This window comes from Aulonocara stuartgranti, assembly GCF_965226115.1.
Source record: "Aulonocara stuartgranti genome assembly, chromosome: 8".
Taxonomy (NCBI): Eukaryota; Metazoa; Chordata; class Actinopteri; order Cichliformes; family Cichlidae; genus Aulonocara; species Aulonocara stuartgranti.
Genome location: NC_138959.1, coordinates 5,937,111 through 5,964,636, shown reverse-complemented (window position 1 = coordinate 5,964,636; position 27,526 = coordinate 5,937,111). Strand labels below are relative to the sequence as shown.

General features: G+C 41.3%; 1 protein-coding gene and 1 long non-coding RNA gene across 6 annotated transcripts in view; one reads left to right on the top strand and one right to left on the bottom strand.

Moving 5' to 3' along the window:
- Positions 1–27,526, bottom strand: part of LOC309713504 — a 51,554-nt gene that overhangs the window by 1,106 nt on the left and 22,922 nt on the right. Inside the window, exon 3 of one of the 2 annotated variants that reach the window (XR_014278597.1) lies at positions 22,003–22,598. The exons of the other annotated variant lie outside the window; for it this stretch is intronic. This is a non-coding gene — a long non-coding RNA (uncharacterized lncRNA). Of the gene's footprint in view, positions 1–22,002; positions 22,599–27,526 lie in introns of those variants that run through there. 2 annotated transcript variants of the gene reach the window in all.
- The window catches only part of etv4 (ETS variant transcription factor 4), a 39,901-nt gene continuing 18,398 nt past the window's right edge, over positions 6,024–27,526 (top strand). Inside the window, exons 1-7 of one of the 4 annotated variants that reach the window (XM_082545170.1) lie at positions 6,026–6,157; positions 6,373–6,492; positions 6,649–6,734; positions 9,451–9,558; positions 10,162–10,252; positions 10,396–10,443; positions 16,870–16,923. In XM_082545170.1, coding sequence (XP_082401296.1) covers positions 9,502–9,558; positions 10,162–10,252; positions 10,396–10,443; positions 16,870–16,923 — 250 coding nt within the window. In that variant the 5' untranslated portion in view covers positions 6,026–6,157; positions 6,373–6,492; positions 6,649–6,734; positions 9,451–9,501. Of the gene's footprint in view, positions 6,158–6,372; positions 6,493–6,648; positions 6,735–9,382; positions 9,559–10,161; positions 10,253–10,395; positions 10,444–16,869; positions 16,924–27,526 lie in introns of those variants that run through there. The other 3 variants (XM_082545169.1, XM_082545171.1, XM_082545168.1) reach the window with 3 other exon arrangements.

Here is a 27,526-nt window from a genome sequence, read left to right as displayed (position 1 = left end):
TGGCTATTTTATTTCTGTTTTGCACTGGAAAGTTTGAGTTTGGGCCATTCAGAAGATTAGAATATACAAACACCAGAAGGATTATGAAATACACTTTTCTACTGCCAGGTTGGACCGTTTTACCTTCAGAACTGCCTTAACTGTTCATGGCACAGATTCAACAAGGTGCTGGAAGCATTCCTCAGTCATTTTGGTAATACTGACAAAAGTGCAGCAGATTTGTTGGCTGCATACCAATAACGGGAACCAAACAATGCTTTGGTGCATAAGCAATGCTCAGATGGTACCGAGGAGCCTAAAGTGTGCCCAGAAAATATCCCTCACAGCATTGCATCGTCACGTCCAGCCTGAACCTGACCTTTCCATCCAAATGCATCAGCATAAATCGATCAGGCAACACTTTTCCAGTAGTCTCAGTTTCCTGTTCTTATATGATAGGAGTGGCACTCGGTGTGGTCTTCTTCTGCTTTTCTCTGTTTTTTCCCAGTAGATCAGCAGTTTCTGAAATACTCAAACAACCCGTAAGTTTTTGATTCAGTCATGTTTGCATAAATATTTAAATATTTAATACTGATTAAATATTTAAACGTTTGCATAAATATTTACTTAAGTAGCACTTAATCACAACAATAAGGCTTTTGTGGACCAAAGAAATCTTTTCATTGTTCCAATATTTCTTGGCGAAAGTCTTCGCTTCCTTGTGTATCGTCACTTCACACAATTCCTTAGAAGCCCATTTTTCTTTTCATGCTCTGACTCCAGTGACTAATGTTGGTGTGATGGGAATGGTCTAGACATAAGCAAATATTATTGCAGTGTCGGCATATCTGGAAAAAAAATCCATGTAAACATGAGCTGAGCAAGTAACACTAAGGAGAGATGGACCAACAAGGAAGGCTTCACAAAGCAATTTTTACTCACATTTCTTCTTAATTTGCAATCTTTGGTGCTCACACACAGTGAGCACAAGTAATTCAGAGAGAAAATTAGGAAACTGAGAGTTCAGTAAGTTCTCTCTTGTCCTGTCTTCATTCCTTTCCCATGCTATAAATATTTACATGAATATTCTGCTCCAATTACGTACCTGCATGTGTTTTCTGAGCCTCTACTCTGCTTCCTTTAAATTCACTGTGTTCTGTCACTGTCCCTTTCAGGCCCTCCTCCTCCCACTCTCCAAGTCATTCAGATTGTCCAGAAAAATATCCACTTACTCAGCTCTACCACCAGTGGGTTATAGTCACTATCACCTAACTTCATCTGGGATAATGCTCTATGGTGTTGCATCTCATGGGAGTCAAACCACCACATTTTGCATACCTGGCTAAAACACTACTTTTACAAGTCCATTGTCAGCATGGAAGCCACAAAAGACAACAAACACATGTGGTTGTTGCTACGCTAACCTCCAGCTCCACCTTAGCATCCCTGTCCTCAGTAGAATCAGAAGAATTACTAAGAATACACTGTTACCCTCACTTAGACCTGTTTGATCAGCCATTTGAAAACACTTTAAATTTTGAGAACCTTACAATGCTATAGATAGAAACTCTATGATCCAGTGATCCACTACAGGCAAGAACTTTGTGACAGCAGAGAGGAAGAGCTCACTTTTAATAGGAAGACATCTGCAGTAGGGAGCACAGCCAGATGGGTATTGTTAGAGAAATAAGAAGAGACAAAAGAGGAAGACAGAGAGACGACTAAAAGGACAAAGCACACACTGGGGGAGAGTGAAGGCCAACTGGTTGAAATGACATGGCATACTAGCATATAAATGCATGGAGGGGAAAAAAGGAGCATAGAGGAGAGATCCTCAGAGGAGGTCTCTCAGCAGGATAACTAAAGGATGATTTAAGGTCGTCTGATCCAGCCTTAAGCTTTCTCAAGAAGGAAGGTTTAAAGCCTGATCTTAAAAGTAGAGAGGGTCTCTACCCCCTGAACCCAGAGTGGTTACAAAGGGTATCTATCCCCTGAAACCAAACTGAGCGAGGAGCCTGACATAATCTATTTTAACTAAAGTGAGTGAAGACAGTAAAAAGAATGAACAAATAAACATAGTTTTATTTGCAGGGAAGATTTGCAAGCATAGATTGAACCCATATGTTTTAGTTTTGGATTCCCCTTAACAACCACTGCCCAGCAAAGCAGAACAATAGCTGTTATGGGGAATCTATTACATTCCCAGTAAAGCTGCAGCTGCTGCATGCAAACTGTCGACAAATGCTTGGTGGAAATGGGCAGCTTTGTGAAATAAACTGACAATGAAGGTTGCTAGCAAACCCACATACACAGGATGTGTTGAATTCATATTACTCAAGTAATGGAGACCAGGGTCAGAGTGTTTTTGTCAGAGAATGACTAATGGCTGGCAAGTGCTCAGGGTGGCGGCTCATCACATAACATTAGGAAGTAGAGTTAATATTTAAATCACTTCATCTTCATTTACAGCATAGAAGACAAGTCAACAAATACCATATCAACAACAAACTGCTTTAAACTTTAAAAAGGTGCTCTCTATTTAAATGTCATTGCAAATGTTTTGATTTTAAAAGAAGAGACAATTCTATTCTATCCTGGTATATCAGAATAAATAAATCTGTGTTTTTTGTTTTTTATTCCCAAGTTAATGTTTTCCTACTAAGTCACAGGCTTTCAACAACTACGCTTTCACCTTCCCCTAATATGCTACATATACCCCATAACTGTTAAACCCACTCTACTAGGTTGGACTTCAGAATTGCCTCACTTCTTTTTGGCATAGATTCAACAAGGTGCTGGAAACGTTCCTCAGAGATTTTGGTTCATATTGACATGATAGCATCAGAGTTGCATTAGACAGTTGCTGCAGATTTGTTGGATGCTCATTCATGGTGTGAATCTCATGTTCAAACACATCCCAAAGGTGCTCTATTGGATCGTGGTCTGTGACTGTGGATGCCATTTAACTACAGTAAACTCATTGTTATGTTCAATAAACCGGTTTGATATCATCTAAGGTCACTCACTGTGGTCATAAAGGGATGGACACGTCAGTAATAATACTCAGGTAGGCTCTCACATATGAATGATGCTCAACTGGTTCTAATGAGCCTAAAATGTGTGAAGTTTCCCACACTATTATACCACCACAGCCTGAACCACTGATACGAGGCAGAATGGATCCATATTTCTATGTCACTCAAAGCAGATTCTGACCCTGCGATCTGAATGTTGCAACAGAAATAAAGACTCATCAGACCAGGCAACATTTTTCCAATCTTCAATTGTCCAATTTTGGTGATCCTGTGTAAACTGCCTCGCTTTCCTGCTAATAGCTATGGGACCCAGTGTGGTCTTCTGCTATTACAGCCCATCTGCTTAAAGGTTTGACATGTTAGAAGCTCTCCTCTTGGTGGGAACCAGTGGTTATTTGAGTTACTGTCAGCTCAAATGAGTCTGGCCATTGACCTCTTTGACCTCTGACATCAACGATGCATTTTCTCCCAGATAACTCTTTGGATATGTTCTCTTTTTTTTTTTTTTGACCTTCTCTCTAAACTCAGGAGATTGTTGTGTCTGAAAATCAAAGTAGATCATCAGTTTCTGAAATGCTCACAGCAGCCCATCTGGCACCAACAACCATGCCATGTTCAAAGTCACCTAAGTCACCTTTCTTCCTCAACCCTATACTCAGGTTTGAACTTGAGCAGGTTGTTTTGACCATGCACAAAAACACAGAGCTGCTGCTGTGTGACTGGCTGATTAGATACTTGCAGTTGAACACATGCACCTCAAAAACTGGCAGTGAGTGTCTGTCCATTTAAAAAAACATAAATAAATGTTGAACGCTTATACCTGCACGTGGTGCATTTATGCTAACATCGACCAAAAGTCTTTAAATTTTTCAGAAATAATCTAAAATTTGCACAACAACATGACAAGAAATCTTCACGTGCTGATGAAGCTCAAATACAACAAACGCTCAAACTTGCTCTGTAAAGTTGTTATTCTGGGGTTTTGCTTTTGTGATTTCCTGTGTTTAAAAAAATACGATTAGGTTAAAATGCCTGAAAGCAACATCATTTTAATACATTAATACATGCATAAGAGTTGGTGAGGGAAACTCTGTAGTATGGGTGTGATTGTTTTGATTATGCATCGTGATTCCAGTAAATCCTCGTGTGATGTTGCCCTTGTTTTATCAGAGTTCATTTTATGTTTATCAGTCACCATCAGCCTTATCAGGAGCGAGGGAGGAGAGAGGAAAGACAGAGAGGTGTTGTCGACGGCCCTTCCACACACACCCATCCCCCCACAGACGCCTTCTGCCCCCTCGTCTCCCTCTGCATCAGTTTGTCATTCCCGTCATGCATTTATGCTTTGATTTCGTTCTTTATTGAAAGCATTTCACTCTTTTGGAAAACTTTCTGCCCATCTTTCCTCCATTTCAACACACCTCACTTCTTCTCTCCCCATAGCGGCAACAGCTAAAGCTATAATAACATTTCATCCATCCATCAAGCACAGCCAGCTTTGATCAATAAGCACTTTGAGTCCACTCTGCAGCACCGCACTGAACTTAAAATGTCTCCCCTCTGTCTCTGTTAGTACTTATCTCTCTGCTGACAAAGCTATATTAGACTGAAGGGTGGATGACTATTACAATAGATTTCACAATGCTTTTCAGCACTATGCGTGTGTATGTGTGTTCTGTAAATGAAATAGATGGGAGGTGATCTATAGTCACTGCCCATGTGCTTCACTTCTCCATTCATCCTAAAGGACCTAAAGAAGTTGTAAATCTTGCATAAGCTGTAGCAACAGAACTGTATCAGCACAACGCTAAATGTAGGTGTATCACTGTGTAGGTACTTAACGTGCTGTTTCTGCTCCTTTCTCCTCTTTTATCCAATTTGAGGACGTCGAATTAAAAACATGTGTGCTTTCTGAGCACGTGCCACATCTCCAAAGTCAACTTTTTTTTTTCCATGGTGCATTGTCTGGAAGCACATGTGACAGTTCCCACTTTAGATGTAAAAATGTTGACTCGTGGGTGAAAAGTAACAGTAAGCCAAAGAGAGAGGGGGTTTCCATGTGAGGATTTTGAAATAACAGCGTCGTTTTTCACATCTGAAAAGTTCATTTTGCATAAAGAAAGAGATCATTTACAAACACAAAGATCGTCTTTTTCACAGGGAAAATGGGGAATTTTCACATGTCTTCCGGTCACGTGGATTGTCACATCTGACTTATTTTTGCAGGTATTTGCCAATACTCTGTGGTAACGGCACCATAATGTTGAGTGTTGCTTTAATAAAGCGCAGTGTAGTGCAACCATCAGCAAAAAATCTTTGTTTTTTTCCAACCGGTCACTGGAAAAGAGCTGGTTATGTAAAGCCCGGGCTTTTTAGGTTGTGACTTCTCTGGGGAACACTGGTGAGCTTTCTATGTTGGGTTTGACTCATACGTTTTCGGCCTGTTTTTGCTTTTTCTGTTGTTGTTGCTGGGGGGGGGGGGGTTTGTGTGCGTTTCAAACATTGCTTTTAATACTGACATGAACAATTAAATCAAAAGATTTTAGATGTTTTAAAATATAGGTAATGTTAGAGTCTATGGGTTTTTCTCATTTTTAAGCATTTTCAGTTTGACCTTCTTTGCTATTGAGAAGCTCCAGGTTTTTGATTAGTAGTTGTATCGAGTCAATTCCAGTTTGTTTCTGTATTTTTTCCTATTTTTCTAGTTTAGTGTTTATGAAGCTTGTCATTTGAGATTTGTTCCTTATATTTTGGTATAATGTTTTTGTCTCCCCAGCATCCTTCGTTCAGTGAGTTTTCTTAGTTTAAACCTCTAGTTATTTCCTATTTTACTTTGTTAATTATCAGTTAATCTCTTGTATCTAAATTTGAGTTTGACTGCCTTACCCATGGTTGTCTTTATTGCCTTCACCTGTGTCCCCTTTGCCCCAGCTGTCTCCACTTCCCCAATTACTCCATGAGTATAAATAGTCCAGACCGTTCTCTTAAATTTTTGTATCTGGAGAAGGGTAGTGTACTGAGAATTTGAAGGTTTTTACAGTAGGTGCCTGGACAACAATGTAATGCCAGATGTGCAGAAGTTGGATTATAACATGCAAATCTTAACTCGCTACAAGAGCTTCTTACATTTTTGCTTAATGCAGGTAATATAAATGAGGACAGCCTGTGAAAAATATCCATTTATTATAAAGTTTGGAAATTAAAAAACAACATTAACACACACACACACACACACACACACACACACAGGGCCATGTTTATTAGGTGTGTACCTGTGCACCCGCTTTGGACTCTAGATCAACCTGAATAAAAAGTTTGCTTCGTTTTCAGTTACATCTACCTGCTCTTGTGACCACAGGTGCAAGATTCATGGTTTAGCAAGCTATATCAAGATGGAAGTCAGAGCTTTGTTGTCACAAAAGCGGCTGACCTTCTACCTGGCTACATCACCGTGATAAACTACTGAGTACTTAACCTGGTCAGCAAGCAAGTTATAGTCAGGTTCAAAATCAACTGACACTGACTGTTATATTCACAGCATGTTTTCAGTGCATTGTCATTGTTTTATAGGTGCAAGTTCTCAGGATTCTTCTCATAGTGTTTGTAAAATAGTTGCATTTTATGTTCTTTATAGATTTTTCATCATCGACCACTGATCGGAGTAGGTGGCACTCATTGGGATCATTTTGTGCAGAAGAGTCATATGACGGCCATTTTTATGTAAGTGCATACGGACCCTGAAGCAGAAAGCCCTGCTTAAGAAATAGAGAGCTAACAATCATCACCATGATACCCATTATTGCCAACTGGAGTTTCATGTTTTGTTGAGCTAGCGAAGGCAAAGAAACCCTGGCTATGTTGAACATCATTTGCAGTATAGCCCTCTGCATTTGGGTTCTTTATCCTGTGAACTTGACAAATACAATGACATTTGTATACCACAAGTTTACCCTCAGTGTTTTGCATATTAGCGTTCTGACTGACACTAGACACAAGTAGGATTGTCTAAAGAGATAAGGTTAGCTAAGTGAACACCAGTGTACCAAATATTCTAGTGAACAAGTGCTTAGTACACGTTATCAGAAACCACAAAAGCCACTCTTGAAGTGGTGCTAGAGGAAAGTTAAAAGGATAACAATATCAGACAGATCCATCCTCTTTAGCCCACAACTTAACGTATAGAACTTCTTGAGATATTTTACTGGATACGTCAAAACGTGGAGTAACCAGTAGAGGTATATGAAACAAATGACAGAATTTGTTTGGGATCATAAATCTTGGTTGAGTATTTAGCTGCAGTGCATATAACTGTTGGTACATATTGACCCAAATGGCCTGATATGTTGAAATGACTTGTATTTATGGATAAACAGCACACCCATTTTCATAACTCACACTGTGTGTTATCACAATTCATTTTTGCTTTTTATGTTTTATTTGACGATATACACCACGGACAAATGACTAATGAGAACCTACGCCTGTCTAAGCTGTAGTCTTTTGACCTATTTAAGGTCATACACTGACACACACGTTGAAAATCCATCAAAACAACACGTAAAACATCCCTGAAGCTGCGTGCTTTTATAGGCAAATCCATAATGGATGCAGAATATCAACCTCCCCTAGTTTATGCAGTTTGAGATCCAACAAAGATTGCAAAGGTATGCTGTGTCTTACGCAAAAGAAAAACAAAATTGTGTAACTTGATGGGGGGTTTTTTTCACCACTTTACTTTCATCTTCCAGCATTTTGAGGGGCATCAAACCCTGACTTGAGACCCACTGTACCATCTTATAGAAGAGCACTGAGCGGCTTAAATTCAATTAAATTATCAGAATCTTTTCTAATTTCCTTGAGTCTGTGTTCCTGTTCAGTGGTGAAACTGCTCAGTGCTACTGTAGCAGTACAGAGCAGAGCTGATGCAATATTTATAGCCTGTTGTGTACATCTAAATGTGCATCTAAATATCATTAAGCAGGAAATAACCTGTACAGTATCCCTTGTTATGGAGACTGAATATCAACAGAGGAGAAATGAGGACGAGGAGGGTGCACATGCTCTTATAAGGCTCATTGCTGTATCTCTGAATCTCGTTCACCACTGAAACTAAACGCAAATCCCTTTAGGACTTGATTTCCTGTCTCTTGACTGGCCTCTCTCTGTTTTTTCAAACTGTTTCTGTGGCTTTAATTTGGCAAAATAGTTTCATAAGCAGTGAGCACTTCCCCATTCTCTCAGCCTCGAAGAGCTTTAAATCCTGTGGTTATCATGTGGCGTAGAGTTAAAACCACAAAAACGTAAGAATCCTTAATCCTGAATTCATTTGCGTCACTTTTTTAAAGCTTATTTTGATCTATGTAACTCCTGCAGGGCTAGTTCCACTTTTTCCTGGCCTGGCTGTGATCTCTTGTTATAAATATGGGGGAGAGACATGAAATGAGGTAAACAACATGAGGTTCTTTGAGTTTGTCTGGGCAGAAAAGAAAAACATGTCAGGACTTTCGTGCCAGGGCAGGTTTTTATGAATGGACGGGGTTTTTTTTCCTCTCTCTTTTTTGTGAATGAAAAACAACTGGAAAATCCAGTATAAAAGCTAACAGCCTGCCGAGATATGATTGGCTGCTAAGACCCAAACTCCACCTACGGTTGCTAGGATCCTGACTACCAGGCCTTTGATTGGCTAATAGAGGGGACCGAGACTTCATTCATAAGCCAGTGTATTCATCCGGACAAAGGCAAGAAATTCGAGCTCTTGAAGAGGAAATCCACCAATCACGAGTCTCTCTGGACCGAGCCAGAAAAGCACGTCTCCATATTACCCCCAAATCATCTATGCTGGAGAAGTGACAGCACAGCTGGCGTTCAAAGTCACCACACTTCGGTATAAACTTTATCTAAGAGCGTGCGTCAATCAAATCGGGTTTAGTTTAGTTGTTGCCTCTCGACAACACACGCTCACAAAAAATCCAACATCTGTTTTCCCCTCGCAGTTTCTTACAAAAAAAAAGTGGAGCCTGGCAATCTGGGCAGACGTGGCAAAAAGCCCACGAAATGTCTCAAATACACACATCTTATATGTTGTGCACTTTTCTAAACATCCGAAGTGTTTTTGAACCAGAAAGGGGAACTTTTTTGCGCACATTAACTAACAAAGCTGCATCCTTCTGCAAATACAAGTAAATAGGTGGTTGCTCGGTTTTGGTTTTTTTTTTGTTGTTGTTGTTTTTAACTTTACCTGAAACTTGCAATCTGTCGAGCTGTCTGTCACACAGACACACACAAACGCAAAAAGAAGATTTGTAAAGAGGGCCGCAGCCCGCTGGGTAATCACTCGCCATCGCTTCCCCTTGGCATTTTTTGTGAATGGAGCTCATTATGCATGCAGCCTCCACGCAGCTCCATTCACAAGCAGCGCTCCCTCCTCTCTCTGCAGGCTGCGTGGATCTCACTCAACTCAGCCTAAATGACCACAAACGGTTAACGGATGGATTATAAGATGGATGGATATCTGGACCAGCAAGTGCCTTACACTTTAGCAAATGTACGTATATTCGGATTAACTCTCCACTTCTCTTTTGCCTGGTTTTTTACGTTTCTGCTACCGGGTTTTGTTTTTGTTTTTTACATTTCTCTCGGCGTCGCGTCTGCACGAGTTTTGGCTGGAGCAGCTGTGTGTGCGTGCGCGCGATAGGAAACTGTTTGTCAAGCCGCTTAAAACTATGAAAAAAAACCCCACTCAAAGTAAAGGATATAATGTGGCGCATTTAATGTTTGTCCGCGGGGTTTCTTACGTGAACGAGTTTGTTTGGAGAACGTGTCAATGTGTGCCAAATGGTCACGTCGTTCAGACGCATACGGCGCGTTTGTTTTTCCAAGATTGCCTCCACAACTGGGAAATCAGTTGTTTTCAGTGGAGCTTGACGCTCACCAACTGCAGTAGGATCTCATTTGTAATCCATGACACTGTTATCATTATTATTATCATCATCATCAGTCCAAGTGGTAGCTTTTGCATCACTTCATGCCATTTTTCCTGGCCATAGTAAAGAGCTGTTAACTGCTTTGACACTGATGTGCTTAAAATGCCCTGTTGGGAGTCCATTTCTCACTTCTTTTCCTCTCTTAACCTCTATGGCTTTTGCAGAAGTCGCAAGGAAATGGGCCCCTAAATAGACTGTTGATGGCAGCGAAAAGGAAATACATGGACACAGAATTGCCCCCTCAGGAATCTGAAGGTAAAGTGAAAGAGTAGAAGTTTTGTCCTCTGGTCTTTTTACATGTTATACATCATGATGTATGGTTAGTGTCAGTCAGTCTGTGTCATAGCTACTGTGTGTCGATGAATATTCACTCTTTGTTTTTCTGTCTTTCTGTTCAGACCTCTTCCAGGATTTAATCCAGCTCCAAGAGACGTGGCTCACAGAAGGTGAGACTTGGCTGACTCTTAATGTATAATTTCTGTGATGTGACTTTGACAGCCGTGGGGGTTGATGCTACATGTGTCTGGACAGATCTGTAACCACTGAAACCACAAAGAATCGTTTTATTTGATACTAAGATTTGCTTGAAACATTCTGAGACTACTACAGATATGCATGGCTCCCTGTTTTTTGTGCTTATGCCACAACATTTTGCACTTTTATTGAACTGCTTTCAAACTTTATGACAAAGCTAATCGGGTTAGTTTTGCTGCCAAACAGGATCTCGATTTTTCTGACTCAACACACATGCTCATAAAATACTCAGAATCCCCCCCACCTCCAAAAAGTGAACACAGACGGGACATTATTAGCTTTGAGCATACCCTATTTTGGCCATGTTGGCATGTAGTATGCGTGCGAGTTAGGGGCCAATGCAAACAAACAGGCTGTTTGGCTTGTGTCACTCAAAGGCGCATAGCGATGAAATGAGGCCCAGTCAGAGGTGATTGTCAGCTAGTAGACTTAATAAGTGCACTGATGACGTGAGCTGCAATGGAGTAATTATACTGTATGTCAAGAGGGGGAAAACAACACAACCAGTGAGTCACTGAGTGGGTTATTTTTTTTTAGTGGTAACCTGGAGCACAGCAGTGGCAGGACAGTGAGTTTAAATTTGCAGAAAAGCTGCAAGTAAATTGAGAAGATCATCACTGGGTGTGAATTTTGTTGTGTCAATTGCTTTGATGGGGAAGATTAATAAAATATGCCATTCACTCCAATGTGAGCCAGAACAACCTGATAAATGCTGCTTAAGGTCATTTTCTACTCTGTTTGCTTACTTGAATGTTTGAACTTCACCATGCAGAATGAATGTGCAGACGATTAAAGTTGGACGCTTTTTTTTAATGTTTGTCTGCTGCATATGCACAAAACTAAGGGTGGTCTAATATGCAGTGAGAGGGTACTTTTCCTTGAAGTTGGAGATGCGTTATATTCCTCAGTTAAATTTGGGATTTGAAAAATATTAATGTGTTCATAGGCTCAAGATTGTTTCATGCGCTGTGCTTTGAATTTTGGGGACAGTCGTGCACAAATTATTGCTCCGAGCAGTGTTTTTTAGTGTCTTTGGTTTCTTTCTAAACTATGGTTCTCAAAGGTTTGAGGGCTAAAGCCAAAGGGTCAATTTATTTATGAGTACATTTAAAAAACAGGGATTTACTAAGGTGCTATATAAGTAAAAATGCATTAAAATAACATTTAAAAAAATGGATATCAGTCAGGTTTAAAAGCCAATGAATGAAAATAGAATATACAAATAAAGACAGTTTGTGCCACACTTTAGGATCAGCTCCTGTTAATTTAGTTTGCCATCAACGGAAAACTCATGATGTATCATTAAAACATGTATGCCTATAGATAGATGGATAGATATAGTGTCCATCACGTCCTCTCACGTCATCTTTGGGCCAATAGAAAGCTTTGATACATTAACCTATAAAGAAGTTAATCACTTTTCTCAAAGAGCAACAAACCTTCCTGTTGCTATGTAGATCAATTAGCCAGCTCATTTTGACACTATGGACTCAACCCCTAGTAGGACAAAATGCCCTACTAGGGGATATTTTCATCTCCGTTGTGTTTCCCGATGCACATAAAGTGGTAGTAGTTGTTTTACGTTTTTTGTTTTTGTTTTGTTTTTAAAAAATATTACTTAGTCATGTACAACTGTAAAATAAGCCAAAGCAAAGGGGGATATGAATAAAACTGCTGGTGTAGCTCAGTCAAATAAGGCAGCCAAAATTATATTTTAGTCATCATTTCATGGAAAGTGGTAGCTAGCAACTCCTCCTTAACGACACTGTGCATGCAGTGAAAGAGTGATCGGGGAGTAGCGTGCAGTCTGTCATGTTTCTTAGTCACAAAAAAATGCTTTAAAAAAATATTGTTCTCTAGTTGGCTAATCTAGTCTAAGCCCATGTTTAATCAGCATCTGTTAACATTTTGGTCGAACTCATTTAGTAGGATGAAAAGAGTCTTTTTTTTTTTTTTTTCCTTCCATGTTCCCCCCCAAAAAATGTAAAATCTCTTGTAAACATATTTTTGGTGGAACCTGAATGTGATCAATGTGTGTCTTTTGACTTGATTAAGGATCGTTGGATTACTTTTAACAGTCAAATGGGACCCATTCTGAGTCATCTGTAGTACATAGGAGAATAAGGGAGGTGAAGCAACTTTGATCTGAGACCTTGTGGAAAGCGCTTGTGTCTGCCCAAACAGCAGATGGATATTTAAATAGATCCTACTTCTGAGCCAGCTACTGTTTACAGCAAACAATGTCGTTTCCACGTTAGCTTCCACACCTTTTCACATGCGGCGTCAAATACCTGCAATTTCTCTTCACACCAGCGTCTCGCTTTAACAAAAAGACAAGACCCCAAACCAATAAAGTGCAACGATGAAAGTCACTTCAAAGCTGAGGCCCTATTTGTATTCACACATTTGGCTATTAAAGGCCACACTTAAATGTACCTTCTCCACTTACCTCCAGTGGTGTTAAGCCATTTAGATATCTTTGCCAACAACTTTACTACATAGAAGCTAAATTAAGTTTAGTTTGTGGCGCTCACAGTCTTGAAATGTTGCTTCCCAGATACAGTGTTGTGGTTACGCTGACTAATTCACGGGGCCTTTTTAGTTCGCATAGCAACTTCCTATCAAAGAAACGGTCCCTTTGAAATCTGATAATGGACGTTTGACTGTTTCAATCTCAGTTTTTCAGATATTTAAGTCACTTGTAGAGTTTTCTCTAGAGATCCTGGAACAATAAAACCTAAAACTGTCTGCATGGCTAAACACCACAGAAAGCAACATTTAAAGTGAAAATTAGGCCCTTTCTATAATTAGATAAACCAGGCGTTTAAAGGAATTTAAAACATTGTTTGGCAGCTTATTGTTGAGTCACAGAGAGTGAAGGAGGGGGTGGGGGAAAGACCAAACGAAGTGTGTAAGTGTAACTTTATCAAAGTGTTATTTAACCCTAAGTATGGGGCTTGTTTTCAGCTTTCAGCTAAGACCTCTCCTTTCCTGTTGCATTAATTAAAGACCTTATCATGAGTGATTGCAGTTGTGAGGGATTCACCGAGGTTGTAAAAGCTGGTTTGCTGGAGGGATTTTTTTTTTTCTACCAAAGGAGAGCGGAAGCAGGAGTGAGACAAAAAGGGTGAAGCGCTGAATGGCAAGAGTTCAGGAGCTTGTCACATCTTGTCTGATTTCTGGGCCTTTAGGTTTGTATGTCTGTAGCTGTTTAGCTCCTCCCAGGATCTCCCACTGTGAGAAGAAAGGGGGGGGGGGGGAGTCATTCAAGGTGCCTGGAAGCATCGAGGAGAACATGCGTCTGTGCCCGAATAAACACACTTTCCTTCTTGTGCTGACTTGCATCTCAAAGTCCCTGATGAGGTGTTCCTGGAAACAAATCAGATACACGTGCAAGCGCTCATACGCACACAGGAAAGTGTGCAGACACAAACGCACACACAAACACACAGGATGATGCCTGATGCTCATCATTTGTTTTCCCTCTCCCGCGTTTCTACGAGGTCCAGCATGTTCCGCTTTGGACATGTTGAAACTAGTGGAAATGATTGATTGTTGGATGTGCAGAACTAAATATTGGCCCCTGCTCTGTCTCATACGGCAGCTTTATTCCTCCCCCCTGAGGGCAAAAGACTGAAAAGTTAAAAGGGGGTAATATTATTATGGTATAGTAAACCACAGGATGCGGCGTTATATAAGAAATCGATGTCATTTATCAGAACATGCTCCAAAACGGAGTCATCCGGTTTCCTCTGCACAGGAAGGAGGAGTGTGACAACAAGAAAGTGGATTTGAATTTCTTATTTCCTCTTTTTGTCCTCTGCCTCTGCTGCTCGCTCGCTGTCTGAGTTTTGTTGTCTCCACTGATGAAGTGAGAGAGCGAGCGATGAGGCCACTGAGGTCGAACGCTGGGTCAGATTGTGGTTCTTGGGTGAGGTTACAATCAAAGGTCCTGTTGCAGAGTTGCAGTGCCATCTGCAAATGTCTTTTTGTAAGGTAAAAAAAAGTTGCTCTTTATCTAAAAAGTAGATACTTTTCCTCTTTTTAGTGGGTAAATGATGCTTAAGTACCCACAGTGTGTTTTTTGTAGCTCATTACACCCCTGATTGGGTTCATGATATTTAATGATACCCATCAAATTTTCCTTACCAGTTAGGTTGTACCATGACGTAAGTTTGAGTCCCAAGCAATGGAAACACTTAAAGTCCACACTCTTGTGTAGCTGGAGCATTGCCAGATTAAAAAGGTTGCGAGCTCTGGCTCTGCGCTACGATTAGGGTTAGGTCATTAACTCGAGGGTTGGCAAAAGAAATGCCAGTGCGTGTATCTGACCTCTTCACCCTTAGTAGGGTGTTGGCAGTCCAACGATTTAGGCTTTTCAACTGCGTTTGTGTGACTCAAAGTCCAAAGCTCCAAAAGGATAATTGTGAATGGGGTTTGGAAAGAGTAGCACAATAGCGTCTGTCTAGCTCTGCTGCACCTGGGCTTGGCGTCGCTGGCTCTGCTTATTCAGTTAGATCCTAGATGAGATTCATTATGAGAGAGTGCCTAATCAGGCCCACTGAAAATGTACACCACTGCAAGTCATTACAGATCAGATGAAGATATCACATATCACCGTATTGACTCGTCTATTTTTACAAATCAGTGTAAGTTGGGTGTATTTTGTTTCTTAGATGCAAACTTTTCTATCACTGAAAGGTAACTGAATATAATTTGGGTTAATATATTACTCACATTAAATAGTATTCACTCTCACATATGGAGGGCACTTTACTAAAGTCACATATCCATTGTCTAATGCCTTTTATCAATCTACACAATATTTGGGGGATTTAAATCACATCATGTAGCTTTTAATAGGACTGAAACTTGGCTGGAATTTGGGGATTTATGCTTGCAGATTCATTTTTATTTTAATCACTCACCGGCCACTTTAAGTATAACTGCTGCACAACCTTTTCAAGGGTTTACAGTGAACGGTGCAAAAAGCAAAAATAACCAACGAGCGGCTGTTCTCTGGGCAAAAATTCCTTCTTGATGTTAAAGGGATGAGATTGTTTTGAGGAAGGCAACAGTAACTCAAATAACCAGGCATGCAAAAGAGCATATCTTAACGCACAAGATACGAAACCTTCAAGTAGAAGACCACACCAGGAGTCGCTCCTGTCAGCTAGAAACAGGAAACTGAGGCTACAATTTGCAATAGCTCGAAAAAATCGGACAACAGAAAATTGTACAAACATCATCAGGTATGAGTTTCTGCTGTGACATTTAGATGGTGAGGTCAGAACTTGGTGTAAACATCACGAAAGCGTGGTAGCATCCTGCTTTATTACCGACTGAGCATTGTTTCAGTATCACGTCATATGGACCAAAGTCTCTGAGGAATGTTTCCATCGCCTTGTTGAATTTATGCCATGAAGAATGCAGTCCTGAAAGCAAAATGGGCTCCAACCCAGTGCTAGCAAGGTACACTTAATAAAGCGGTCGGTCAATGTAGCTCTATTATATTCAAGAGAATACAGCCAATATGGCACACCAAAACAATCTAGATACTTGATAACCCTACAAGCAAAAAGAAAATTATCTAGACTTGATTTTGTGGGGAACTATTCACGTAATCTTCACTTGCTCTTGTTTCGCTCTTCCACTTCTTCTTTTTGCTTTTAGTTTCCTTGTTTTCTCTCTACTTCTATTTTAAGCCAGTCGCCATCTCTGCAGAAGATGAAATCCAGACTGCTTTTAGATTGTTAGACAAAAGTCCCCAACTCTTTGGAAACAAATCAAAAAAGAAAAGAGCTGGTTTGTCACACCATGTGACAGGTCTCTTCACTGGTTTGGCCAGAGCGGCTTGTATTGTCTGTTGGGATTTCGAGTAGAAACTAGATAACACCTGCCTGTTAGTGACGGGTTTGAGATGAGTGTTTTTAAAGAGGCGGAGGGAACTTTCACTTATAGACAAAAACATTGTGAAATCGAAGCGGGCAGGCTGGGTGGGGGAGTGGGGGGCTGAAGGACTTTATTTCCTCTATATAATAGTCTTAAAGCAAGGGCAAAGAAAAATTTGTATTTTCTCCGACTTGGTGTGACTGCTACAAATGCTACACAAAACCAGTTTGGCAGGTTAACATCTACAGTGTATCCATGTTGTTGTTCTATTGATTTATCGATGAGTAAACTGCTGGCATGCTACACACACAAATCATGAAGGTCACCTGAATGAGCACGACTCAGATTTCAAAGAAGAGAAGAAAGTTACACCATCAGAGATGAAAGAAAGGTAGAGAAATATTAGATTCTTGTCTAAAACACAATCTGTTTCTTCTTAATTTCAGCTCAGGTTCCTGACAGCGATGAGCAATTTGTTCCTGATTTCCATTCTGAGAACTGTGAGTACATTCAGTTTTTGTCCTTTAAACGAATGTCTGGAAATGCGCTCTGTGTCAGTTTCATAGAAAACAAAACTCTGGCCTTTTGACCACACTTTGTCACAAAATTTCAAATTCAATCAGTATTGAGTCATGTAACACACAGTGCTGTACATGCCCGTCTAACCCCATCTTTCTGCTTTGGCATTTAGCCTGTTCATATAATTCCTGTTGAATTTTGCATGTTACGAGAAAGACGAGATGAAAGCAGCGGTCAGATTTGGGCTGTGAAGCCACCAGAGGCTTACGTGGGGATACTGTAACTCGCTGATGTTACAGTAATCTCTTTGGGAGGCAAAGCTATGCAGAAACAGAGGGGCTAATGACCCAGTCAACATGGAGTGAGTTTGGATCCTGGCATTATGTCCTGCCGCCATCCATTTGCATGCCTTTGAAAAGTTGAATGGAGACGGCCCAGGAAACCAGTAAAAAAATTATTCAGGGCCCAGGTACAAAGATGGCCTTTTGTCCACATCGGAAGGTGTAAAATAGAAAAGCAAATTCCTGGGCTGCACAACTGAGCGCCTATTTGAATGAGTTTCCCTTTCTTGTTGTGTGTTTTAACAATGGCGATTCAGGATATGGGTGGGAGTACGTGTTGCTCTACAAACAGTTTTTTGTTTTTTTCGGCCCCATTCAGCACATTGAAGGCTTCTCCGTCTTAAGCAATGACACCAAAATGGCTGGAATCTTAAAGGGAACTTCTAGAATTAATCCCACCCCCTAAGTAAAACTGGCAGCTTTGGTTCCCGGTCAAAGGCGCTTCCTCCATGTGACTTTTGTGTGCAAACATCATGTGATTTAACCAGCTCCGTGTCACCACTGTTCAGCCCCTCGGTGACACATGCCCTGCGCAATATTGTCACTGTGTCGGCCGACAATGCGGAGGAGGATGTGCGGATGATCCCCGGGCCACACAGAGGTCATGTCTACTTAACCCCCTGGACTGTCAGCCAATCAGCTGTCAGGCCTCCACTAAGGGTTGACCTGGGTATGATTTGCAGGGTCAGCGGGGCTTCAATTTGACAGGCAGCTCACTTATACGCAGCAGAGACACTCCTGCGTTGACAGACAGTGTCCCTGCTGATCACGGTCAATAGCCGCTGAGTCCACTTAGAGCATCTCTATTCAGCTCTGACTGGTGGAAAACTGAAGCTGACAAGCGACTTTAAATATTTGCGCTTGTTCTGTTCCCATGCTGAACTGAAAAGGCGTTCTCAGCAAGTGTTTAAAAAAGAAAGAGGTGACTCACCTGTTTTGGAAACTCAAAAACATTGAGAAAAAAAAAAAACATAAAGGAAAGCCTTAATCCCAGGTGACCGGAATATAATTGAGGCCTCCACTGAATAAGCATCCTAGTAAAAAATTAAACATTGTTGTTTACCGAGTCAAGTTGTTACCTGCATGGGTGTGGTGCTGACGAAGGGAGGAAATGTGGAGCCAGTGAAATGGCAAAAGAGAGGCAAAAACATTGGAACATGTTGGAATGCTAGATTAGAGAAGAGGAGGGGGCAAAGCAGGGATTGTGCAATACCTGCACATCTGGTAAATCTATCTCATCTGGTCCATTCTCCCTCAGTTCACAGCTAACAAGCATGCTCTGTCTGCAGGCCGCCACTGAGGGAAGGTTATGCAAACATGCAACTTTTATGTACTTGCTGACCTGCCTGTGTGTGCTTAAAGGTAATTGAGCCATTGGTGATAACAGTGCACCCTATGTTTTTTCCATCGGCTTCATGTGATTGCCCGTGAGGATTAATGCTTGTTTTTCTGTGGTGACAGCACCTTCAAGGGTTAGGCTGATGCTACTGTCAGACAGATTACTTTGTCTGTTTACTGCCTTCGGAGGAGAAACACATGGAGGTGTCAGTCAAATTTACAGTGCACAAGCGTAATTAAAATAGTTTAGACGCGTCACTAGTTTCGCACTAAAAGGCCACAGTCGGAGGGTTTGCCGAGGCTTTGCCTGCACTGAGAGCTTGTTCTTTGTTCAAGTATGTTGTTTACACTTGGAGCAGCTCGAGAGATGTGACCCATTCATAAATTTTCTTCCCTGTGTGCGTAAAAGGAAGTGTGCCTCTCCCTCCCCCCTCTTTCTCTCTCTCTCTCTTGCGCTTTCTCCCTCTCTCAGTCCTCTCCTTCAGTCTTCATTCATAAAAAAGCCCTACAGTACTACAGACCCCCCCCCCCCCCCCGCCTTTCTGACGCCCCCCCCCCCCCCCCCACTCTTCAAGTAGATACTCCAAACTCCTCCCTCCCTTCCTGTGTCTGTACAAACTAAGTCAAATTTAAAAATCTGGACTCCCCTTTCCCTTTTCTCTCTACCTCTCTCTGTCTTTCTCTCCAAACACACACATTCATGCACACACTGAGTGTTCCAAGATGTGAACTAATCCAGTGATTTTAAGAGTTGTGTGGGACGATTGTTTAGTTTTGTGCCTTGCAGTAATTATATAGGAAGTTGTGGCTATAGAATGCTGTTACAGTTCTTCTCGGCGAGTAAGTTTACCAAGGGAGAGAAAGCAAAATGACAAAGAGCGAGAGTTTCTGAGGGCAAAGGGGGAAGAAAAGAAAAAGAGATGAACACATAAAACTGAAAATCAACTTTGTCAAAATAATTTCTACCTTTCGTCCTTCTGGGGTCCTTACACATTGTCTACATGCAGCTGTTTTTCCATTTTATTCTTTGCAACCTTTTCTTTAATTGTAGCACACCATGCTATGAAATAGGGCTGCATGATCCGTTTCTATACACTGTCCAGAAAGTGTCAAAAGGTGTCTGAAAAGCCCAAAGGCATCATTGTCAGATTGCTTGTTTTGTCTGACCGACATTAAAAGGCTGAAGTTATGCAAGATATAATCACAAACTGTGTATAAAACATAGACATAGCCACCGCAGTGGCACCTGTTTGTTTTGCGAACTCTTATTCTGAAGCCTCAGTTTTAGCATTGTGGCTATCTTGGTGTTTGGAAGCAAGGAGAGGCTTTATTTTGGCAAGCAGGTGGAGTGTTGGGTTATCTGGAAGAGCTGAGGAAGCTTGGTTAGCACACCGCATCTGTAGACTGTATCCATGCATTGCACAGACACCTGCAAATCTGTGCATTAAATTCTAGACGTATTTATATGCTAGTTGGCACTAAATCTTGAGCAGAAGAGGATGGTGGCTAAAGGTACCTCTCACCACCTGTTAAGGTAGCCCAGCCTCTAATGATGCATTGCAATCAATCCTAGTCAGTTTGTGGCACTGAGCACAGCTCGTCTGCCACCCATCTCTTTGCAATGGTTGACTGTAGTTGATTGGAGGAATTTCTGAATTTTGTTTCAGATTAGAGGGTCTGTCTAGTAATAGAACGAATAGACTGACTCCATCTTACTGCCTTTTTGATCAGTCTTTGACAGAATCAGAATAGATTTGACACGTTTGCCTAAAAATATAACTATTTAAACTGTTACTAAAAGTTGCTGATTCTCTTTCTAAAGAAAGGAAAGAAGGTAGAAAAAAGAAGAAAAGGTTCCAGTAACCCAGCTCTAACTAAATCCTCCCAGCAGCGTGGCTCTCTGGCTCCCTGTGTTCTGCTTTGTCATGAATTCACAGCGTTCCTCTTGTTTGGGTTGTTTTTCTGGATCCGAACTGGCCCAATCAGGCCCTATTTGGAGCGTGGGGCGATGGGTGAATCGAACCCATCCCCACCCCCTTTCCCTGCTCCCTCTTTCCCCAAAAGAGAAACATGCAGCTCTGTGTTCTCCACTTTCCAAAATACAGCTGCTATGCAACAAAGTGTGCAAAAACATCCAGGTGCCTGCCAGACATGCACAGATACCGCTCGCCTTCTCGCTCTGGGGGAGGCGAGCCTTCCTCAATGACTGTGTTTGTTGCGGCATTTTGTTTTGTTTATGAGTAAAACACTTGATTTCTCTAACATGAACATATGATTTCTTTTGACAGCTTCTCCTCCACTTACTCACGCATGTACATAAACACACTTGGGCTGGTATACGTTTTGTTTTTTATACACAGGCTTCAGCCCTGCAGTTTTATGAATGGGTTGGTTGTGAAAGACTGGCTGAGGCAGCACATTGAGTTAGGGGGAGTAAACCTTCATTCATGACATTAACATGAGTTATTCCTCTACCAAAACACCTATAGAAGTACAGGCTTCTTTTCTGCCAGTCTTTGACTGACTACAGTGATACAGAGAGTTTGTTTTGCTAGGTCTTTATTTGTATTTTCTCTGTTTGGTGGAGTTAGAGCCACATGTTTGGTTTAAATGTCCTAAATTCAGTTAAGATGGGACCTTTTAAATATACATAAAAGTTACTTTAGGTTTACAACATCTTTTAGTCATGTTTTAGGCAATCAAATCCACTGAAAATGAGTTTGTAATGTCTACAATGTAGAGGAAAAGGCGTTTAATAACTTCCAGTGGGGAAGTTAAAGCTGAACTCCTGTGTTGATTCAGAACAGCCCTGTAAAAGCCAGGGGGCCATGGGGGATTTGAGCCAGGCAGCACAGCCCGCATGTCAGCAGCATAGTTCTGTGAATGGACAGCAGTATGTGTTTTATTACAGGAGAGTGATGGGAGGTGTATGTGCAAGGAAAAAAGGGTTGATGGGATGCTCATATGCATGCCTGTCTCTTTCTGTGTTATTTACATGAACAGCTTTGCTTTCTGCAGCTGGAATTTTTCTCTTTTAAAGGAGAGCACAGACCAAAGTGGGGAACAGATGCCGTGGAAGAGGGTGAGGCCATAAAAACAACAGTAGCTTAACTTGATTGAATAATAATAGGAAGAAGCAGCAATTGCAATGACAAAGGCCAGTTTGAACATGTTGGCTGTTATGATAATCAGTGTTTATTACAACTTTAGTGTCAATTTGGATTTGACAATTAGGCATCTCTTTTAAGTACACGTTCCACGTTCCATAAAAGCTAAAAATAAGTCGGTGCTTACTTTTGGCTTCACACGAGACTCTGTTACTTCCCCTTATTCCCTGGACCTTTAGAGGGGAACGTAACAAGGCGTATGATTCTTGCTTCGGGTGCGAGACGTCCCGGACGAGCCCCCACTTGTTACGTTCCCCCCTAAAGGTCCTGGGGATGAGGGGAAGTAACAAAAAAGTGTCCGGATTGAAAAAGGAGAGAAAGAGGCAAGCTGGTTTAATTAAAAGGCTTTATTAACGTTTCAACAATACTAATTCAAAGAGACGGTCAAGCCGCTATCACTCTTTTAAAGGGAAACACAACAAAACTCAGTAGTTGGTCAAAGCCCTGGAAAGTAAGTAAAACAAAATGTTAATCACCAAACACACTCCTCTCCACAGAGCAGGAGTAATCGAGCAGGATGCGCGCACACACAGTTCACCAGCTGAGCCTAGAGCTCACCTTTCTCTGGCCTTAAGTACCTCTAACTGCTGATTGGAGTCAGCTGTACCCAACGGACGGCACTTAGGCAGAAGAGACCACACCCACACCAGGGCAATTTCAACAGACTCGAACCCCATTCACCTTGGTGGAAGTCATCTGGAGACTTTACTCACCCAATCCGTATGAAAAGACCTGTGATTGGCCCGAAAACGAAACCCAGGGCAGGTGCAGGAGTCTAGTTTACCTTCAGTCCACTTCAATCTCAATATCCTGAAAGTTTATAGGGTTTTGCTCCAGTTAGGCATAAAAACAAGTTGTAAGACACTTAAAATAAGAGAGAACTGGTAAAATGACCATCTACAGTACATATACAGTTGTCCAGTATAATTACAATTATTCCCAACATTTTCAGCTCCACTTCTTCCCCCTCTTCTTCAACCCTTTCTGAAGTCATAATCACTTTAAGTTTGTAACTTTCCCAAACAGAAGTTTTGACTGTCCATGACAGAACTCAGACTTTAGCACTGTTTATACTTTACTTAACCCAACCCCATCTAAACCATTATTTGGCTTTGTCCCTTGTATGGTGGCCATCATCATGTGTACTGCAGCGCTCAACATTTTTAGACATTACTCAGCTTAGCTGCTTGAGAGAACACAAAGCTCCAACACAGTCAGTTGAGGCGTTAAGGAGTCTTTAACCTGCCGGCTTGTTAGCACAAAGTACTTGTTATGCCTAACTGAGCCCATGTGAGAATAACTTGGACAGTAAAAGTCTGGTGAATTCCCAGTAAGCAAGTGGGCATCATGTGCTCCCTTCTGCACAGGCTACCCAGACAGCACCGTCGTCTAAGAGACAAAGCCTGACACTATGTGCTAGAACTGAGAGGGGGCAACTTCAGCTTTCACAGCTCATGTAAGAAAATGACTTTGATATTTTGCAATTTTGCAAACTAAATTTGTCTTTAGAACCACCTGTGTTGTCATTCCTCTCTAATTTTTTTTCCTTGTACCAATGCTGCTGCCTTTCCATCAGTTTTACGATAAAACAAAGAAATTAGTAGCTGCATGGCCAACCAGACAGTTCAGCAAACACAGTTATCAACACACCAAACACGTCCAGCTTCTGAGCAGAGGAGGTCAATGCATAGTAACCTGCTGACACACAGCAGAAGGTGTGTAGCGTGAGCTGAGAGCTGGCGTACGCTGATATTGATCCTCGCTAGTCCAGGAGAGGAACAGAAGGAGATGGAGAGGGTGGATGGATGACTTGATAAAGATAAAGCAGAGATAAATCAGTCTGTAGGAGAGGGAGGGGAAAGTGGAGGGCTAGGAGCGGGTCAAACGTGCCACGAAGCATTACGGTCAAGATCACTATCGAGAGGGCCGGGGGTGGGGGCTTTCTGAGAAGTGCGGGAAGAGCTGTGGATGTGGCATGCTCACTGATAATTTCAAGGAAGGTGTCCCGGCCTTTCAGTGTGTTATCTCCTCCTTCTGATGAGGTAGATTTCACCTCCAAATACGTAAAGGCATGCATTCTCACAAACACGTGAACGACTGCACACTCACATCCACGAGATGCCCCGGTGGGCAGCTCATTATATCATTTCAGTAACAGTGTGAGGGGGTGGATCGATCGCTACATTAAACATTAAGAGGGGACAGCTATATTGGGGGCTGAGGGATTGAGAGTCGAGAGTCAATATTGTTCCAGATTAATTACATCCACCTCTCGCCTGTGACGGGATGTCCCTCTCATGGCACGTCCCAAGACAGGAATGTATTGTATCGCCTGCACTAAACAGCAATAAGGCTCCAAGATTTATGGCTGTTCAATGGCCATTTATAAAAAGCCAGCGCTGCACAATTGAAAGTGAAGTGGACAATAGGGAAAACATATGATTTCAGAAGATTTACCAATTAAATTCTGATCCCCTGATACTTTATTTTCTCTCCCTCGTACTCAGTTTTTCCCATTTCTCTTATAACGAGAGCAATATCAATACAAATTGATCCAGTTCACTGAGGATTCAAGGTTGTACTGTAGGAGGAATTCTGGGGGAAGAAATCTAAGTTTAGTTGTTAAGACAACAATTACACCCCTTTCAAAAAATATTGTTTCGATTTCAAAAAATGGGAAGTGATACTATGATGCTTGCAAAACTGTAGCGTCACTGTTGTTCCCATGTTTAGTGTCATTTAGATCTACATCCTGTTAGCCAATGCAACATAGTGCACCAGAGGCGTTCCAACGGCCAACAAAGTCCAGAAAACATTTGTCAGAAGTGCCACTGTGCTATCCAAAGAAATCATCTCTCCGCCCTACTGATACTATAGTACTTTCCATCAATCTCGTTAGGCTTGTTTGGCAGCTATCTGACAACCGTTCTTTAAATATTCAAGTAGCCTGAACCATTATCAGATGAGAGAAGATGATCTGTAAATCTGATAAAGCAGACACTAATGGAGCCAACACTCCTGGGCCTCCCCCGAGCAGACAGACAGTGAAGCCACTCCTGAGCCCGTTGGCTCCCAGAGACGAGGGTGAGTTCGTCTTCCTGATTGTGCAGTGGCCTTAAAAGCATGCACACATGCCCAACACATGTTTCCATGCACCACTGGACAGGCTCGAAACGGTCTGGATCACATTGGTTCGCCTAGCCTCCCTCGCTCTCTTTTTGCTCTCACTCTTGCACATTTTCACACATAAGTAGAAACTTGGCCAAAGTCAGTACCACATTGTGACCAGATTTTGACTTTTTAAACTTCTATTTTTCCCCCCTTTAAGGTTTTAGACGTGCTCTAGATAAAGACAAGTAATTTGTGCAGTCAAATGTTACAATCTTGTGTTCTTAAATACATGTGGAAGACACTCATTTTAGCTATAGTTATAGCTTGTCTTTGATAAATGAGATTTAGGTGATTTTTAAGATTTGCCCTTGGTGCTCTATTTCACAATTACTGGGCACTTTTGACTCTTAAAATGCACATGAAAAATGCAGCCCTAAACTGGGAAAAATGAACAAGGAAAAGAATTGAAATTCATGATATATTTAAGTGTGTGATGTAATGCATGATACAGTGTGTGTTCTATACTATCAGTATTTAAGCTAATAGTTCTTTAACACATAAGATGTATATATTTTCTACAAAAAGATGTACTTTAATTTTTAAATATCATTACAAAATTTAGTTTAGTGAAACGGTAAGAAAGACAATTAAACAAGGTTCCTGCAATTGTTACTAATATGATTGCTTATAATAATATGGCACCCATGATTTAAAAAATGTGTTCTAGCTGGTAGCACCTGTATAAGGATGGGTCATTCATATTCATTGATCATGGTTCATTTTTACTGGATAAACTGATGTAAATTTCAATTCATTCATCTGAACTTTACACAGAAGCAAACTACTTCTGTTCTATTTGTCCAAAAAGTGAATTTCTTACAGCAAATTACTTTTGCCCTTGAATCTCTGCAGAAAGAAAGTAACACAGCATTTCCACAAGCAGAGAGGGAATCCTAATGAGCATGTGCAATCACACTAGCTCGTTTTTGGACTGAGGAATTGCATGTTAGCGCTATCCCTGGTCTCCATATGTACATCGACTTGACCGTTTTTTGACCATGACAAATGGTGTAAAAATTGAAAGAAGTAATGCAATAAAGCATTTGTTTCTCTGTTTACTAGGCCAAAACATTCACTTCAACATGCGGTATTAGTCATTTAATATGAAGCTCAAAAATCAGGTACACAGCTGCGATCTATTTATTTTTATCTGTTTAGTGTTTAAAAAAGAGAACCCACACAAAACAAACTATATAAACTTAGAATTAGACCAGAAGCTTGGTCTCACAAAGTAAAATCCACCAGTCTGTGCAAAACTTTGACTGTCAACACATGCATTATAGGTTTGATGTAACCTACACTTTAAATGCTTTTAGATTCTTTTATACTGTGCCAGGCATTCTCCTATTATGTCTCCACCACAATGTATTCACTAAGCAAATAACGTGATTCACAGCCTCTGTAAATCAATAACTTCCTTTTTAACCTTTAAAACCATCATGGCATAATTGGCATCCTTGTTATTATTGATCACTCACCACAAGAGATCAATTGGAAAGAGTGGGAGACCAGGTGTAGGCCATCTTTGCAGCTTGCTTTTAACGTGGCTGTGCAGCACGCTGAGGCCACGTGTCATTCGTTCTGCCATGTACAGCACATTTCATGTGAGACGGGAACCAGATCTCTAGATAACCCCGAGAAGATCCCTCCAAGAGTCCGACTTGAATCTTATTTGTATGATTGGATGCATTAAGTGTGTATTTACGTTACGCTTCACAAGTTCCTCGCTTTAGCAAGCTCCAGTCACCCTGTTTGACACCGAGGCTGATGTCCAATGAGTTATTGTGAGCGAGGCTGTCGTGTGCTGCAGACTTCCAGAGGCTTAGCACTTGGCCAAGCAGCATATAAACATCCAACGTAAGACTCTCCAGATGCACTCCTGTCTTCAGATTGGATTCCCCTACACTAGAGCCTTTAATGGTAGGAAATAATCTGTCCAAAATAAGATGGAAGAGTTCATAGCCAGGTCTCGTCAACTGCACGCAGCAGCTCCTTCACTTAAGATATTAAAATATTTTTGACTGATACAGTTCATGAAAGTTTAATCCCATCATTCTGTCTCTTTCAATCAAGGCGATCGTAGAGATTTTTGCAAAAACTGGTTTAAAATATCAGTCGGTGTCAGTACTATTTGTGTTTTTGTGTGGAACCCCAATAGTGTTTCCTGACATTTTCACCCCAACTCCATATGGCTCAGCTGAGGAGACCATTGTGTAGTGAAGAGTCTGTGTGGGGATCGTGCTTGCTTATGCCATTTGTTTGTGGTAGGTGTCTGTTGAATGGAAACCTACCCAATGTAATTATCCCTCTACTTCCTAAAGCACTCAACCATGACCATCACCTTTCACCCTGCATCCTCCCCCTCTAAGAGCCAACATTTACATATGTAAGAGCGCATCTCCACCCTGTCTTTAGCTCAGGGTTATCCCTTTACACAGGGCTCAAAAAAGGGTGCAAATGGCAAAGAATACGACAAAATAAGGAAGGAGGAGATGAGATGTGTTTGGATTGAGGAAGAGCCCTTTGACCTTAAGAGGTGGTGGGAATCTAACAGACGTTGCACACAT